Source organism: Schistocerca americana, chromosome 4 (genome assembly GCF_021461395.2).
Source record: "Schistocerca americana isolate TAMUIC-IGC-003095 chromosome 4, iqSchAmer2.1, whole genome shotgun sequence".
In the NCBI taxonomy this organism is placed as follows: Eukaryota; Metazoa; Arthropoda; class Insecta; order Orthoptera; family Acrididae; genus Schistocerca; species Schistocerca americana.
The window spans coordinates 537,458,240-537,473,192 of NC_060122.1; the positions used below are offsets into that span (position 1 = coordinate 537,458,240).

General features: G+C 44.3%; 1 protein-coding gene across 1 annotated transcript in view; it reads right to left on the bottom strand.

Annotated features, from left to right (window-relative positions):
• Positions 1–10,734: 10,734 nt before the first annotated feature.
• Positions 10,735–14,953, bottom strand: part of LOC124614009 (collagen alpha-1(III) chain-like) — a 224,520-nt gene continuing 220,301 nt past the window's right edge. Inside the window, exon 8 of the mRNA XM_047142823.1 lies at positions 10,735–13,228. Coding sequence (XP_046998779.1) covers positions 12,805–13,228 — 424 coding nt within the window. The 3' untranslated portion in view covers positions 10,735–12,804. The remainder of the gene's footprint in view (positions 13,229–14,953) is intronic.

The following is a 14,953-nucleotide window of genomic DNA, read 5'->3' on the forward strand; positions in this document are numbered from 1 at the left end:
ACCGTTGAGCGTGAAGAGACTTCTCAATTGCGGAATGCGGCTTCTCAGTCCCCCAAATGTGCCAGTTCTGCTTATTAACGAACCCATCTAAATAAAAGTGGCCTTCGTCGCTAAATCAAACCATACAGCGCATACTAATTGCTATCGTGCCTCGCGGCCAACCTTGCAGTTTGAACGTCCTAACGCAAACCGTTCAGAAGTTATGACGATTTTATTTCATATAGTTCAATAACTGCCACCCAGTATGTTTCCTAGTTCAACCACGTGAAAAGTGGTGGCGTATAATTTGCCTGTCTGTTGTGTTCTATTAGCTTGTGCAAAGACCGTGTAGCTTCTATCTGAAATCTAGCTGACTCGGTGTCTTAGTCATATGGCACGAGCAGTTTTTACTGTAGAGGTAATAGCACGTTTCGGAGAGGATGTACGGAAAGTACGTCGTCCGTGTCCTGTGCGCAATACCAGTCACTAAAGAAAGACAGGAGGGTCCGTTAGTTGCATGATCTGAGGACATGTTGTTTGTGACAGCTATGTTGACACAACATTATACTTTGTTGTATTTAGTTTGCTGTGATCTTGTTGTTCCTGACTGTACTTGTTTAATGGCGTCGCTCTCGAGTTTCCTTGTACTGGTTTCGAGTGTTCCCGCTGTAATTTTGGGATGACTGGTCTATGACATGACATGTGGTCTCAGAGTTGCTGTCGTGCATTTTGAGTTTCTTTTTTTTTTAAATACCAGGGCCTTATGGCTTGTTGTATGAACATTTTATGCTTGTCCATGCTGTTTATGTGGTGGCTGTCTCCACAGTTACGTATGTGACCTCATGTAGTGCAAAATGAACAACGGATGTGTGTCTGTTGTTGCCGTAATCCGCTTCTTTCAGTGGCGACCTTACGTCTCTTTCCCAAAATCTTACACCAAGAATGATTCTCACTTGGTGGTGACTGAGTAACCTAAGGTTCATCTTACTAGTGTAGCGTGTTTGCTTTTCAGTCATGACTAGTTCCTGTTTACTTTTAAGGGGTTTAGGTCCCCGCCTTATATAGTTCGCTGTAAGGGCCTATTGACTTAGTCCTAAGAGGTGCCGAGCTAATTAAGGTACTAATTGTGAGTTCACCAGTTTGAGTAATATTGGCTTAGAGCCAACCTTGGCTTGGCTTAAAACTGCCGCTGTTTGCTTGTTATGTGTACTAATTACGATTGCCAACAGAGCACACAGAGAAACTTTAGCTCTATAGCTGTTTGATGGTGAACGCTCGTTTGTGTCCATTCTCTCTCTCTCTCTCTCTCTCTCTCTCTCTCTCTCTCTCTCTCTGTGTGTGTGTGTGTGTGTGTGTGTGTGTGTGTGTGTTCTTTTTAATGTTAAAAATTTGCTGTGACCAGATTTTTATTAATGCATTTCCAGTTTACTTCTATGAAAATGCTTGACGGTTTGCTCAATACCAAATATGAGGTCAGAATTTGTTGAAGTTTTCCGACTAAATTGTGTGGTAATGCTTCAAGTAATGTTTCGCTCTTTCGCTGTTTAAAAAAATGTCGTCGGACAGTGGTGTTGTGCCGTGCAATGTGACATAGTTACTTATTCAGTCTCTATTACAAAGCAAGATTGTCCCGCATTACCTGCGTCTTGCTCATGCGCGCCGGAACTGTCGGTACGAGTCCTTGCTTCAGGCATCCGGATCACTGAAGGGACATCGGGTGTTGAAATAGGCGCCACATCCAGCAAACTACTGATGCACTATCGTAAAAGAGAAAAGGAAAAAACATCAAGGTAATAGTTTGTTTCAGCTCTGAACAGTCTCAGTCGCAAACACGCAGATCTCTATCTCCTTTCCCACGCTCCCTGCTCATTTCGTACAGCTGATCAGCCTTATCAGGCAGATATGCACTATGCATATGTTTAGACATCATTGTAGTAACTCTTACTTCTTACAAACTACTATGACATCAATAGCGTGAACAATACTAGAAGGTGGATAAATGAATAACCAGGAAAAAAAAGCTGTTAGACACTGAATGTGGAACGTTTCTGGCAAAACTGCAGTTGTTCATTCACATAACGAATACATTAAACTGGGAGCATACTTTATAACGTGCTAGAAGGTAGAGACGAGATATCACAGCTGAATTTAGATTTTGCCATGTGGCAGCAACCCCACCGGAACAGGTATTTTGACGTTTGTACATTAAGCTATGCGGATGAAACTTCCTGGCAGGTTAAAACTGTGTGCCGGACCGAGACTCGAACTCGGGACCTTTGCCTTTCGCGGGCAAGTGCTCTACCTTCTGAGCTACCCAAGCACGACTCACGTCCCGTCCGTTCGAGTCTCGGTCCCGCACACAGTTTAAATCTGCCAGGAAGTTTCATACCAACGCACACTCCGCTGCAAAGTGAAAATTTCATTCTGGAAACATCCCCCAGGCTGTGGCTAAGCCATGTCTTCGCAATATCCTTTCTTTCAGGAGTCCTAGTTCTGCTAGGTTCGCAGGAGAGCTTGTGTGAAGTTTGGAAGGTAGGAGACGAGATACAGGCAGAAGTAAAGCTGTGAGGACTGGGCGTGAGTCGTGGTTGGGTACCTCAGATGGTAGAACACTTGCCCGCGAAAAGCAAAGGTCCCGAGTTCGAGTCTCGGTCTGGTACACAGTTTTAATCTGCCAGGAAGTTTCATATCAGCGCACACTCCGCTGCAGAGTGAAAAACTCATTCTGAAGCCTTGCGGCTGACTCAGGTGCGAGAGCAAGTACCTAGCTTTCAATGACAAATTCCGAGGAGTGAGGGGGAGATCTAACAAGGAGAGGCCACGACGTTCAGATCGCGGATTTATTTCAAACTTTGTTCTCTTGTAGTAGTTCATTAGGGTAATATAATGTGCAAATAGTAAGGCGTACTACTTGGCCGTTTCGAGAAAATCGTCAGTGATGCACCGGTGCGTAGCGGCCCTGAGCACGAGTTGGCGGCGGTAGTGTGGTTAGCGTTCAAACTCCGTAATCGGTTCATCGCAGAATCGAATCTCGCTCGTCTCTTTCTATTTTATACGTTTTTCAACACTACTCATATTATTTCGTACTTATTACGTTTGAAAGGTAATGTGATGGAAAGACAAATGTATTTGCACGAACTTTTATTGGATTTCAAATGTTATATGGCTATCTACCAATTTTTATTATTACAACAAATATTTATTTCTAGAGGCAAGTTAAAAACTTCATCAGGTGCCTTCAGACTTGTTTGTACTTGATTAACAACGAACGGAGAAACTGCTTCTCGTGAATATATTATAAAATACATTTAATCGTTCATCGCCAATTTTCGGCACCGATATTTACGAAAATGTTACGTTAAACATAGTTCACATTCAGACTGTCGGAAGAAAGACTGTTTTTTCCAAAATGTCAAAAATATGTGTGTGTGTGAAATCTTATGGGACTTAACTGCTAAGGTCATCAGTCCCTAAGGTTACACACTACTTAACCTAAATTATCCTAAGGACAAACACACACACACACACACACACACACACACACACACACACACACACACACACACACCCATGCCCGAGTGAGGACTCGAACCTCTGCCGGGACTAACCGCACAGTCCATGACTGCAGCGCCTTAGACCGCTCGGCTGATCCCGCGCTACAAAATGTCAAGGAAATTTGTTTTTTCTTGGAAACTCTGCAGATTCCTTGTGCATGCGGGAAACTTGCGTTTATTTGATGTAGTAGATCACATTTTAATTTATCTTTCTGTAAGAAAAATTTCATCCTACAATTTTTACTAGCGAAAGCACTTCTGACGACTGGTCGTACATTACCCTCATATTCTGACATACTGTAACTCATTGTCTTATTGAGTAAAGTTATTTATACCTTTATTTATCGATGTTTGACTTGGGCTTTTCCAAGCCTGTCCCCCGTCCTTGAAATGTGTGTCTGTAGAACCAAGCAACCAAGTGGAAAGTAGTACTCGGTCCTTATCCTATTGGAAGATAAGGTGAGGTATCATAGATCGATAGCACCAGCATCTCACAGCAGGCAACAGAAACGCACGTTTCCAACAGACAGCGATAGCGGTCGTGCAGGGACCTGGCGGATCCAGTGATGAGCGCCCACTGAGCCACACCTTCAGTGGCTTGACTACGAGTGCCCTCTGTCACTGCGTTTAGGCTACACGGCCAGTCTCAGTCGCAGTATTCGATAGTCTTCAGTCTTAGTCAGCCTTCGACAGTTCGGTCCTGTGTTAGTAGCACTAACCTCACACTGCGCGATGCGTATTAGTTTGTTTCTTGTAATAGCTGGACTCTGCTGCTGTTTGTTCTTTTGAGAAGTTTCTTCACAACGCTTGGAGAACGCTACAAGTTAAGTAAATCCTCTGATTACTATATTTACGTTTCGCTCATCATTTCTGCTTCTGTCCAGCTTCCCAACGAAGACAGTTGTTGCATCATTCTGTGGCCGACCTCTCCATACTGTTGTGCGCAAAGTAGTACACAACAGAAGAGATTTTGGAAATCACAACAGACATACATTTTCAGAAAATCTTTGTGTGTTTGTTCGTTTACTTGTCGATAGTTATAACATTTGTTGTAATAATGAAGATTAGCAACCACCAAATAACACTGAAAACAAAAGTTCATGCAAATACGCGTGTCTTTTTTCCATATTACCTTCCAAATGTAATACGTATGACATAATATGGTTGGTGCTGAAAAAAATGTAAACTAAGAAAAAGATGAGTGGGACTCGATCCTGCGATGCACCGATTAAGAGTTGGAAGCTAACCACATGACCGCCAGCAGCTCGTGCTCAAGGTCGTAGCGCATCACTGCATCATTGACGTGTAAATCTTGTGATTTTCTCGAACTCGCCTAAGTAATGTGCCTTATTACCTGCTTCAAACTGTGTTGTCCCAATATACTTCTAATAGTGGACAAGGTTTGAAGCAAATCCTTGATCCGAATCTCGTGGCCTCCCCCTGTAAGCCTAGAATGTTACTGTTGCGGCGTATTAAAGACACAGTAACATTGCTAGCTTATGAAACGACTGATATTCAAATTGTTTTTCGGAGTTACTTACCTTGCTGCCCGCATCTCGTGGTCGTGCGGTAGCGTTCTCGCTTCCCACGCCCGGGTTCCCGGGTTCGATTCCCGGCGGGGTCAGGGATTTTCTCTACCTCGTGATGGCTGGGTGTTATGTGCTGTCCTTAGGTTAGTTAGGTTTAAGTAGTTCTAAGTTCTAGGGGACTTATGACCACAGCAGTTGAGTCCCATAGTGCTCAGAGCCATTTGATTTGAACTTACCTTGCTGCGTCTCTCTAGGGTTCACTTATAGACGAGTCGGCGCCTGGGTGATTTTCAATCAAGTGGTACTTAGATCGTACCTTAATGCTACACGTCAAACAGGTTCTGTTCAACTTGGTCTAGTGGCCACGTGAATCGTAGCATGGGCTACGAAAGTGCTCTCTTGTAATTCTGGAGTGTTGTATCTCGTTGACTTTAACAATAAAACACTACATTTAAATTCACGAAAATGCTTACCAGACTTATAATTTGATCAAATAATAAGGCTGGCTGCACAACAGACTGCTATTCTTGAGACGATTGTTAATTTACGCATCCAGCTGCAGAGGAAAGGAGAAAAGAAGATAATTATTGAGACAACCGTTACCTGTTGTGCACCAGCTGAAGGGTAACATATGCTGTTAACAACATGCTACACCCAGTGAAACAAATCAATCAGGGCAATACTAAGGCTGAGTAAGCACGATCTAGTGGCAGCTGTGGATCTAAGAGGAGAGTGGGAGGGGGTGGGTCATGAATCTCGCCGCTGCCACCATCACCACCGCCACAAAAAAGAAACCTTTTAATAAATGTATTTATATTTTTATCTGCATAAGTTTCCAAATTTCTTTCGGAGAACAGAGTAGTCTGAAAACATCGAGTATCGAAAATGGCAAAGAATTCTAGAAGTTATAACCTACCGTTATGTTTAACATTGGATACCTTTAAGTTACTTGTTGAGGTCCTACACTTTTAATGCGATTGCTGCTCGGCCTCCTGCAGAGAACATTCCATCCAGAAAAAGACGCACATTCACAGGGTGACAGTTTTTGTTTTCTCTAATACACACATCAAAAAAAGTTTTGTATCACCCCAGTTCCCAGAACTCCTGAAGATAGGCGTTGACTGTGGATATTGTATCACAGACACAGTTCCTTTGTTCAGAGATGTCCTAAACCCGGCCACAGATGTAAACAACCATGCATGAGCAGCGCCTTTTAGACGGAGGGTGTCCGACAGCTGATCAGTTCCAGTCATTTCACCGGGAAGGAGGTACACGGCTCGTGTTTTCCGTAGTTCTACCATGCCGAGACGGTCAATACCGCGGTTCTATCACGAACGCATTGTTACTTTGTGCCAGGAAGGGCTCTCAACAAGGGAAATGTCCAAGCGTCTCGGAGTGAACCAAAGCGGTGCTGTTCGGAGATGGAAGAGATACAGAGAGACAGGAACTGTCGATGACATGCCTCGCTCAGGTCACCCAAGGGTTACTACTGCAGTGGATGACCGCTACCTACGGATTGTGGCTCGGAGGATCCCTGACAGCAACGCCACCATATTGAATAATGCTTTTCGTGCAGCCACAGGACGTCGTGTTACGACTCAAACTGGTCGCAATAGGCTGCATGATGCGCAGCGTCCATGGCGAGGTTTGCAACCACGACACCATGCAGCGCGGTACAGATGGGCCCAACAACATGCCGAATGGACCGCTCAGGATTAGCATCACGTTCTCTTCACCGATGAATGTCGCATATGCCTGCTGTTTTGGTGTGGCATTATGTGGGGCCGACGTACGCCGCTGGTGATCATAGAAGGCGCCGTAACGGCTGTACGATACGTGAATGCCATCCTCTGACCGATAGTGCAACCATAACGGCAGCATATGGGCGAGACACTCGTCTTCATGGACGACAATTCGCGCCCCTATAGTGCACATCTTGCGAATGACATCCTTCAGGGTAACGACATCGCCGCCTAGAGCGGCATAATCCCTATCGAACACGCCTAGGATATTGAAAAGGGCTGTTTATGTACGTCGTGACCAACAACCACTTTGAGGGATCTACGCCGAATCGCTGTTGAGGAGTGGGACAACCTGGACCAACAGTGCCTTGATGAACTTGTGGATAGTATGCCACGACGAATACAGGCATGCATCAAGGCAAGAGGACGTGCTACTGGGTATTATAGGTACCAGTGTGTACAGCAATCTAGGCCACCACCCCTGAAGGTCTCACTGTATAGTGGTGCAACAGGCTATGCGTGGTTTTCATGAGCAATAAAAAGGGCGGAAATGATGTTTATGTTTAATTCTATTCTAATTTTCTGTACAGGTTCCGTAACTCTCGGAACCGAGGTGATGCAAAACTTTTTTTGGTGTGTGTAAATCAGCGCAAACTGATTAATACATACTGCTGGAAAAAATGCAATACTCAAGGACTGCGTTCAGTGGCACCAGGGTATAAATATGCATTCTGAGGGATTGTAGTGATAGTGGTTCATTTGACATGGTCATTAGCGATCATATGACACTCAGGAGGTCTATCTGTACACTCTGCGTTTTGACTCTAAAGGCAGTAACTGTTCTGAGTTTAGAGGCAAACAGTGTTTGCAACACTGATTCTATGATACAATCATGCCCCACCGATGAGTATCTTCAGTCATCTAAAGGGTGTCACGTTACGTGCCTGCGGGAAGCTGGATGGACGTATCGACAGACTGATGCACGTGTTGGACACGATGTATCGATGGTGTGTCGCTGCTTTCAACAAAGGTCTGTGGAACTTCCACCGCACCTGTAGACCACGTTCTGGGCGTCATGATCGATGCTGTGTGCGAGCAGCGGTCACCTACCGAACATCATCCAGGGACGAAATCCGGGCACGTGTTGTGAGTGCTGTATAATCAGGGAACATTGGCAAGCGCCTGCTTGCAGCAGGATTAAGGTCGCGTATGCCTCTGGCCAGGCTGCTAATGTCACAATGACACCTCCAAGCATTATTATTCTGGTGTCGAAAGAATTGACCGGAAAGTGGACTAGTGGTCTGTTGTCTTCAGTGATGAGAGTAGGTTCTGTCTGATACGGATGATGGACATACACGAGTATGGTGTAGACCGGGTGAAAAGCCTATTCCGGACTGCATTAGCCCTTGACACGTATGTCCCATCCCATGTTTCATGTTGTGGGGAGCCATCAGTTACAACTCGCGCTCACATTTGGTGTTACTGCAGGGTAAAGTAGTCAGTGGCCGCCACACTGCATAAGCTGTTATCCTGGTGCTGCAATTATTTCTTCGACATGAAGATGATGTGTGTTTTCAGCAGGATAATGCATGTGCACATACAACTGCTGCGACGCAACGTGCTCTTCGTGGTGTACAACAACTGCCCTGGCCAACAAGATCACCAGATCTCTCGCCAATTAGACACGAATGGGGCACGATGATGAAGGAACTTACTCATTCTCCGAGGCAAGCAAGAACCATTGCTGAAATACAACAAAAGGCGCAAGATGCTTGCTTGGGGCAGTCTATGGCAAGATGCCATTCAGCTCTTTATGATCGTTTGCATGCGAGAATATGCACCTGTCTTGCAACCAGAGGGGAGTACACAGTGTACTGATGCAACTGTTTGGGCACCCTTTATTGTGACGTGTGTTTCGCTTGGTCTGAATTTGTTACCATATACTTCTACAATGATTAACTACCTCTCATCTCACTTACCAATAAAATCACCTTGTCCTCGAGGCCGTAGCATTTTTGCGGGAGTGTACAAGTAATTCCCATAATATTCAGTAGAGTAGATTAGTACCGGACTCGTATCCGGGAAGACAGTGTTTCAAAACCTGGTTCGGTCATCCAGATTTCGGTGTTCCCTGATCTCCTTAATCGCTTAAGGCAAACGCTGGGACGTTGCTGATAATTTTTGTTTTAAGGGCATCAGGCCATGGTCCAATGCATATTTATCTGCCCAACGTTGCGTCTTCCAATCCTGGAGACGCTATCAGAGGCATTGGAAGACGAAACATTAGGCAGATAAATATGCCTTGGACCATGGCCTAACGCCCGTGAAACAAAAATCACCAAAAACACAAATGCCGATCTTGACAGCCTGCATTATATGATTATATGCTGGGATGGTTCCTTTAAAAGAGTTCGAACGTAATTTTCCTTCCTTTCGTTTTTTTCTTTCAATCTTTGGGTATCACATGCTGTCGACATCTGTCCTTTTGGGAACAACTTATTGGCCTACAGAATCAGAGTAACGCTATCTAGAAACAACCCAACGAACTTGAAACAGAGCTCAATAGCAAAAGCTTCCAGAACCATTTTATAATACGAGTGTTCTGTGCTAATACGAAGGTACTTTTTGTGTATTGAATTGACGTACGTGTGGTAGCCGACCTGTGAAGTCACTACTAGTGACGCTCAACGGGATGGCTGAATGGAAATTGCATTCACGTTCGCTGCCATCAGCCAACACGCCGAGTGTCATCTTGCATTCACTTCACTTGTCGGCTACCGTACGGGCATTAGTTCTCCCATAAACAAAAATTACCTTTCTATTAGCACGAAACACTCGTACCACAAAATGATTCTCGAGACTTTTGCTATTGTGCTCTGTTTAGACTGCTTGTCACAGTATGTCTCTCGACGGAGTCATCGGACGCATTTTCCCTGGTGTATGGGCAGATATTTGCAAGTTCGTTTTTGCAGTGCAGAGATGGAGTCGGACCAAGCAAATACCGCTCACGTTATGTTTCATGCGACGCCCGTTGTCAAAGAAAAGTGTCGGTTTGTTTGCCGTTACAAACGAAATGATTTTTAGAGCGGAATTTTGTGTGATAATTCGATACGGCGGTCTCAAATTAGTCTAGTGCAACATTCGGGTTAGTGGTATGTGTTAACGGGGACAGTAAACCAGAAGGTTAACAGTAACTACTCCAGTAATTACTGAGAAGTGCAGCTGCATTGCGGTAGCAGTCAACGCGAACCACAGCGGTACACGACTCGCTGATTCGCTGCTGGGGTACTGATTACTCTTAGCGTTTTAATATTCCTCTTAATACATACCGAAAAAACGAATATCGCACTAGACTAACAAACAGATGCTTGTCGCTGACATTGGGCTTTGCGTGAGAGATATGAGGAGCAGTGTCTGTTTGGCCTGTCTCTAGCTACACACTGCGAAAATGGCATTGCAAATACCTCTCGAAAGACCAGAGAAACTTCCCCTGACGACTCTTGGTAGATACATCCCATATAAGATTCGTTGTACAAATAGTATTTTGTCTAGCTGGCATTCGAGGTTGCTGGAAATTAACCACAATGGCCTAGTATTTTCGTGCCACATCGTGCATCTAATAGTCCATTACTGCGCAGGAACAGTTATGTTCCCTCCCAATAGGCTTAACTTTATAGCGACTTGTAACTAAGTTACTGAAAATTTGCAGGCAAAAATTCTATTGTAAGTGTTCAAAGGTATTAAATGGTACAATCAATAACCTTACCTTCAATGAATCCAGAGAAGTGCTATTGTTTCCATGTCTTTCTTGCTTTTACAAATATGTACAGCTACAGTCACAAGATAAAAGAAGGTAGAGACAGTCGATCTATATGGATTCTCTGTACTAATGAAACTGCCAACAGCTGACAAATAAATACAGAACAATGGTAATGTTAATGTACAGTTTATTTCTTTACCTCAAATCCTGAAGCAATCCATGAGATTTATTGGTAACATATAGTTTTTGTTTGGTTATAATTCACAACATTAGACAAAATACTGCTTATTCATTACAAAACTGTGGACTGTTTGACATTTTAATGTCTAATCGATGTCACAAGTGTATTTCACTGCTTTATGCTATATGCATTTGGCAGTATTATAAATCACAGGACACTTAAAATTCTCTACTATAAATAACGCAAAGTGGCGCAAGTGTACGTTAGTCAGTGGGAGACTGGTACAAAACTCACTGCACTGAATTATGTGGCAGTACTGAGTTCATAGTAAACAGACAGTAAAGTAGTTTAATATAAAAATGTACATTAACTACATTTCTATTCTATGTCAACTAAACTTTTATAAAAATGTTCGTTGATTTTCCTCTAGCTTTTATTGTGTGATGGACACAGAGGACGCTAGTCAGTATGATAATAACACAAACTAGTAACATGATTTCTTCCAACAATTCGAAGCGGAATCACAGATGACAGCACATATTTTATGAGATGGTCGGCTGCGTATTGCTATCAAATAAGCGTGCTTACCGTCTGGCTCTTTAACGGATTAGTAAATTATGCAGATGACTGTTCCACGATCAGAATAAAATTATGTGGCAGAAATTTAGTGCTGCTCCGTAATGAGCTCGCACACGCACGAGACATAGGGCAGGGATATGTGCCACTCTGTATTCCCATTTCTGAGCATTAAATATAAAATTAGAAAGAAAGCATATGCTACTTTCTGTAGATATGCTCTGCGCTGTTGCATGATGAAACAAAAGAGACGTGGAAGGAGATGGCATTTGCCGGAGACTGATTTTTCACTTTTAAAGAAGAATGCCGTACAGTAACTTGTAACGTTAATATGATGGTACAATGTTTCGAAAAGCAAATATCACGAGTTAATCAAAATGGAGATCAGTTAAATATTCAAGTGCAAAAAGCTTTCTTACAGAAACTTTCAACGATCGCATGCGTACAGGATGAAAAACGAACATAAAAAGAATATTGGAGCACCTAAATAACGAGATTCAGTTGGCATGTAACGATGTGGATCAGAAAAAGGAGACACTGCAATCAGACAAACGAAGAAACTAGTAGATTACGGTCCATCTGAATGTGCTACACGTTCTGGACCGTAGCACTAGTTAAGAAACGTTCAGAGAATCAGGCAAAAATAAAAAGAAGTGTAAGAATTATGCGCAGAAAAATCGATCTCTACGACACTTTTCAATGCGCTCGTGATAAAAATGATGACAAGCGAATGTAAATGAATGGGGCGCACTACTGCAACGAAAAATGCGATCTGCTGAGATCATTGTATGAAGATGACATGTAAGACAGAAACAATGATAACCGTGGATGCATGTAGGTAAAATGTAGAGAGAGTACGCTAGAAAGCTATTGTGCATAAGAAAATGATAACAACTGTGTTCGACGAAGCCTGCGTCATAAATGTGATATCTTAAGTCTACGAAGAAAAATATATAAAAAAAAAAAACAGAATCACGAAAGGTGATTACAAGCGTCAAAATTAGCGTCGTATATCGATTAATTCGTAACTGAATGTCTAAGAGATGCCAGAGTATTGATAAACTAGTTGAAAGGTAGTCAGATAACGTAATCCAGCTGAAAAAATAAATGTATTCGGTACCGAGAAAGGTAGGTATCGTTTCCTGAACCAGTTGCTTAGTGAATTGTTTAGTGTGGACACTATTGAACGTAACGGAGAATTCGTACTGAATATTCTGTTACATGTCCCAGATAGCAAAAATGAGATCATATACTTGTTTCCAAAGTATCAGTTAAGATGAAAGCGTCCGCATTATTTTTATATGTTTTTTTTCTGATAACGCAGATGTTTCTCCGACTGGTGCTACAATTCAGCTAATGCAGTTACGTAATAGATTTGTAAGCACTGTTTGAGTATTGCCAGAACTAGTATGAAATAAGAGACAGGGAACAGTACAAAAGTGGAATCTCTCGAGCTGCGTTTAGTGGACGGCGGAGCAGGTGTCTAGCAGCAGCACGGCGTGCCGTCTGGGTTGGTGGGCGGATTGGGCTTGCAGATCTTGGTGCGGCCGTTGGAGCCGTAGACGACGTTGCAGGAGAAGGTGAAGTAGCCGCACGTGGAGGACTTGGAGTAGTAGGTGTGAGTGTACTTGCCGCCCGAGGCCGCGGGCTGCCCCGCGCGCCCCCTGGAGGCGGCGCCGCCGCCCCCGCCGCCGGCCGGCGCCAGCTGTCCCGCCACGCTGTTGGTGACGGTCACGAAGCTGTCCGGCACGGCGTCACCGGAGCGCACGCGCGGCCTCAGCACCCGCACCGTCTGCGTCTGCGACCGCCCACCCCCGGAGGCGGAGGCGCGCGTCGAGTCGCCCGCTTGCGACGTCGCGCCGGAGCCCGAAGTGACGCGGCCTCTGAAGCCCGCCGGGATCACGTACCTGTTGGCAGGGACACCGCTTACAGGGTGGTCGCGAACTCCTGCATCTGCATCTACACCTGTACCCCGCAAGCCACCTGGCGGTGTGTGGCGAAGGGTATTGTATTGTATTGTATTTTAACCGGGGACCTACAAACGACGGAGAGGCTCCGTCTCCGCCGCAGCCGCAGTGGTCCGCAACCCCACGACGACTAAAGCAGTCCACTTCACCCCTCCGCTGCCCCCACCGAACCCAGGGTTATTGTGCGGTTCGGCCCCCGGTGGACCCCCAAGGGAACGTCTCACATCAGACGAGTGTAACCTCTATGTTTGCGTGGTAGAGTAATGGTGGTGTACACGTACGTGGAGAACTTGTTTGGGCAGCAATCGCCGACACAGTGTAACTGAGGCGGAATGAGGGGAACCAGCCCGCATTCGCCGAGGCAGATGGAAAACCGCCTAAAAACCATCCACAGACTGGCCGGTTCACCGGACCTCGACACAAATCCGCCGGGCAGATTCGTGCCGGGGACCAGGCGCTCCTTCCCGCCCGGAAAGCCGTTGTGTTAGACCGCACGGCCAATCGGGCGGGCGTGGCGAAGGGTACATTGTGTATCATTGTCGCTTCTCCCCTTTCCTGTCCCAGACGCGAATACTTCGCGCTGTATTGGAACCGGCCAATACCGCTCGTTTGGTGACGTTAGTAGCACACGATAGTCGAAGTATTGGACCTTGCGATATTCGAAGTTTAGGACTTCACGATACAGAAGACATTTTTTCTGGAAATATACTAATTCTTTGTTTTTTTTCTCCTAACAAATTATCTTGTCTACGTAAAAACGTAAAAAACACCTTTTAATTACAATGTTAACTAAAACATTTGCTCATTTATGTCTTACCTTTAAATGTCAACTACGTCAATAATCACTATCGATAAAGTTACTTATTCCACATTTAAATCTGAAGAAGTGACATAAAAATTGAAATGTAACATATACTTTTGTAAATATAAGTTCGAAAATCGTTGTATCGCGTTATTATCTTTGAACTTGCGTATAACGCAGCTTTTTGTGTATCCGAGTGGAGAAACGCATGGCCCATTCTGTTGTTTGTTGGGATTAAAGGTGGGTGTATCGAGTTCCTTGTTCATTTGTGTTTTTATTAACGAATGTGCATGTACCAACTAGCTGATGGTAACAGAAGAATCAAATGAAATTTAAAAACGCGACTTACATCTGAAACAATTTTTTGTGTGATTGGTTGGTTGATTTGGCGGAGAGGACCAAACAGCGAGGTCTTCGGTCCCATCGGATGATAGAAGAATGGGGAAGGAAACTGGCCGTGCCCTTTCAAAGGAACCATCCCGGCATGTGCCTGAGGCGATTTAGGAAAATCACGGAAAATCTAAATCAGGGTGGCCGGACGCGAGTCTGAGCCGTCGTCCTCCCGTGCTTACCACTGCGCCACTTCGATCGTTTTTTTGTGTGATTAGATGGCACAGGAACGCAATACCCATCATTTTTTGCAACCAAGCAAGAATTAACATGCTCGTAGACAAAACGAAGCCAACATACTTCATTGAGATGATTTACAAGATTCGACCAGAAACAAGCTAAGTGAACTGATTCATTACTGTACAAATAGAATTACCGTGGTAAACTTTCGTGTACTACTAGGTTTTGCACGAATGTATTTAACCTAAAACTCGCTGTAACGGCGAATGCTGAAATGTCGTGAATCTGATTAA